Below are 3,103 nucleotides of genomic sequence, written 5' to 3'. Positions count from 1 at the left end.
CTGCTCCTCTCTCTGCTCCGCTGCAAGTGCTTAAAGCGCTTCTGGAGAAGAGCGGGGCTTCTCATCGAGCCCCTGTTTGCCAAGCAGCTTGACCTGCGTGACTGCTTGTTCCCCATGCTGGTGAGCAAACGCTTGGTGTCTTTGTCTTCATGCATCGGCTCTGCCGATAGACAGGAATCTTTTTCCCCAGCAAATGCCAGAATCTCCGCTGCTGTTCAGGTTTTGTCCGGAGGAAAGCCTTCCTCAGCTCAGCCACTCCGTGTCCTGCAAACCAGATGTCACTGCTCTGCAGGGTGACGGTTGCCTGTCACATCGGGTTTCTGCACCACGAGCGTCGGCGGCCTCACCGTCTGCAGGCATCCCCACACCCAGCCCTCCTGGCTTCATCCCTCAAAAAAACATTTTTCTATCCACTTTTCCCTGGTTTCAAAACTCACTTGCTGCTCAGTCCAGGGATTTTTTTAAACCTTATTCCCCTCCCAACTCTCTCCTTTTCCTGGCCTTGCTGAAATAAATAGTTCAATGCTGCTCCAACATATTTTCCAGAGTGTTTCTTCTTTCCTTTCTCTGCTCCACCCTCTTCACCGCTATCTTGCATTTGGTGAAGACATTCAGCTGGTCCAGGATCAAGCGGTGCTCGGAGAGGGTCCAGGCTGGCTGGTGCCCTCAGCTTACCATCTGCCTCGGGGCAGATCAGAGCTGTGTCGTTGTCCCCGCTGTGAAAGTGGGGTGCAAGGAAGGAGCCACCTCTGTATCGTAGAGTAAAACAATATACCAGCTTGGATCCTCGAGCTGAGATTTGGGGAAAGAAGAGGACGAGGTTCCTGGGTGCAGGAGAGCAGGGACATGTCCCATGGCATCCAGGCTGACTGGGGTCCCTGGGGCAGGTGGGGCAGACCCAGTCCCACAGAGCTTGTACCAGTTTCCAGCCAAGAGCCGCTGTTCTGGGTGATGGTGCCGGCTGGTGATGGGCTTTGATGGTCCAGGTGCTGTGGATGTGTCGCTTGATGCAACAAGCAGCTCCCACCCAGGATTCTCCATGGCTCCGTCCTCTCCCTGTCAAGCCAGGTGTGGGTTATCGTCCTTGGTGAAAACAGAAGAGGAAAGATGCTGCGGTTTTACTACAAAACAAACTTGTTGCTACCAACAGGGACAGGACAGAGCTGAGCGACGCTGGTGGCTTACGCGCCGCCCCCGCAGCTTGCTTTGCAGAAGACCCCTCGTGCGTGTTGGCCACTGGTAAAGCACCCCTGGCCCAGTGTCCCCCTCTTTTCCTCTCTCATCCGTCTGTTCGGTCCCGCTCCAGCTGTCTCTGGGGTTGAATTTCGACCTCACCCATCACCCTCTTGCAGACTGAACCTTGTTTTGGGGACTGTTGGCAGGGAGGGTCCCAGCTTGGGCTGCCCCAGCTCCACAGCAGTAACATCGCCTCTCCCGCATCGGGATGGCTCATGCAGGGGTGAGATCACGTATGCCGTGCTGGGGCAGGCGCCTCTCCCGTGTTTTGGCTTCAGGTCCCTGCCAGACTTGCCCGTTGGCGAGGTCGGGCTCAGTGTGGGGTTTCATGCTTGCGGCTGCATTGGGGTGATTATCATCCGGATGTCCAGGGCTGCCCTGCATCCCTGGAAGGAGGAGAAGTGCCCTGATGCAGGCACTTCCCCCGCTGCGCTTCCAAAGAGATTTGCTGCTCGGTCTCGTTTTTCTAGCTCCCACATAACAATATAATAATTTTCCGATACAACAGCTACCTGTCTCCCTAGATCATTACCTCGGCAGGTGGGTGACATTGGGTTCAGTGTCCTTGGCCACTGGTCCTTCCGTAGTGCCTGGACCTGCTATGGTGCCTTCTCTCCAAGGCTGGACCAGCATTTGCTGCTCCCATGTACATCCTTGGGCTTAGAGAGGAGAAAAAACCCTAAGTTGGGCATCGCTGCCGCTCTGCGGGGTGGTTTTGGGCATGTGGGGCTGAGTGGGGTGATGTGATGGCAAAGATGTGGTCACCTGCAGTGCAGGGCTCGCTCCCCACCACCGAGCAAACCTGCGGGGTGGGCAATGTTGGTGCTGGTCCACTTTTGGGAGCTCACCACTGGGAGGGATGCCGGAGAGAGGATGCGTGGCTGCACCCCCATGCACTGGGTATTTCCTTCTCCTGGAGACTTGGACTCAGAGCAGGGAGCTTGCATTTTCTTTAGAGAGCTTCAGAAACTCTATAAATGTTCTCCAAAAGAAAAACCCAAGGTTCCAATGATGTTTCTTTTGTTCCTTAGCGGCTTGAGTCCAGCAAATGACAGCGGAGCCAAAAAGAAGAAAAAGAAACCCAAACGGAAGAAAGAGAAAGGAGGAGATCAGCCCGACCAGGCTCAGGACCAGCCAGTGAAGGTGATCGACCCCTTCCCGGAGTCGCAGCCCCGCACAACAGCCAGCCCCATCCTGAACCACTCCTATGTAGCTTAGGGCAAGGAAAGAGTCTCCCAGTCCTGGTTTTAGGCACTTGGCTGCTCAAAAAACTTAAGGTTTAGAGTAATTTCCTGGCCTGGCTCTGTGCGTGGGAATTCCTAATGCTGCGGGAGGTGTTTGCGGAGCGCTCCAGGGTAAACGCAGTCCTTGGCTGGATATCCCAGCCACTTCCAGCGCTGCGGTGAAAGGGTCAGACTGGCGCCTCCGAGTTATTCTTTCCAAACACCAGCTGCCTCCTCGCAGGCAGGGAACTGCCATGCTGTCACCTGCCAGCTTCCTCTGCTGCCCACAGCCTGCACAACGAACGCGTTCTCCTACGTCTTGGACGACATCTGATGTTGATTTTCTGCTTGATTAACATAAGAACAGCAGCCGGGTCAGAGCAGGGTCTGTGTTATCCCTCTTGGCTTTGCCCGATCCTGACTAGCAGCCGGTGCTTCGTGAAGGAGCGTGGGACACACAAGGTTTGTCCCTCGCAACGCTGGCAGTCACCCTTCTTGTCCCCTCTGGTCCTGTGGCAGGGGACACACACACAGATCTGAACATCAACAGAGGCTGTTTTCTGTCCGATGCCCAGTTCCCGTCCAAATATTTCTAATATTTAGTCCTTCTGACTGTGCAGAGCATTAAATTGGGGCTTTGAGTG

At 55.0% G+C, this 3,103-nt stretch overlaps 1 protein-coding gene across 1 annotated transcript in view; it reads left to right on the top strand.

The window, feature by feature from the left end:
* The first annotated feature begins 2,244 nt into the window (after nt 1-2,244).
* The window catches only part of NMT1 (N-myristoyltransferase 1), a 10,668-nt gene continuing 9,809 nt past the window's right edge, over nt 2,245-3,103 (top strand). Inside the window, exon 1 of the mRNA XM_010284940.1 lies at nt 2,245-2,379. Coding sequence (XP_010283242.1) covers nt 2,245-2,379 — 135 coding nt within the window. The remainder of the gene's footprint in view (nt 2,380-3,103) is intronic.

This window comes from Phaethon lepturus, unplaced genomic scaffold (genome assembly GCF_000687285.1).
Source record: "Phaethon lepturus isolate BGI_N335 unplaced genomic scaffold, ASM68728v1 scaffold15084, whole genome shotgun sequence".
NCBI lineage: Eukaryota > Metazoa > Chordata > Aves > Phaethontiformes > Phaethontidae > Phaethon > Phaethon lepturus.
Note: the sequence above shows the minus strand (reverse complement) of the source record. Positions and strands in the feature narration are given on the sequence as shown.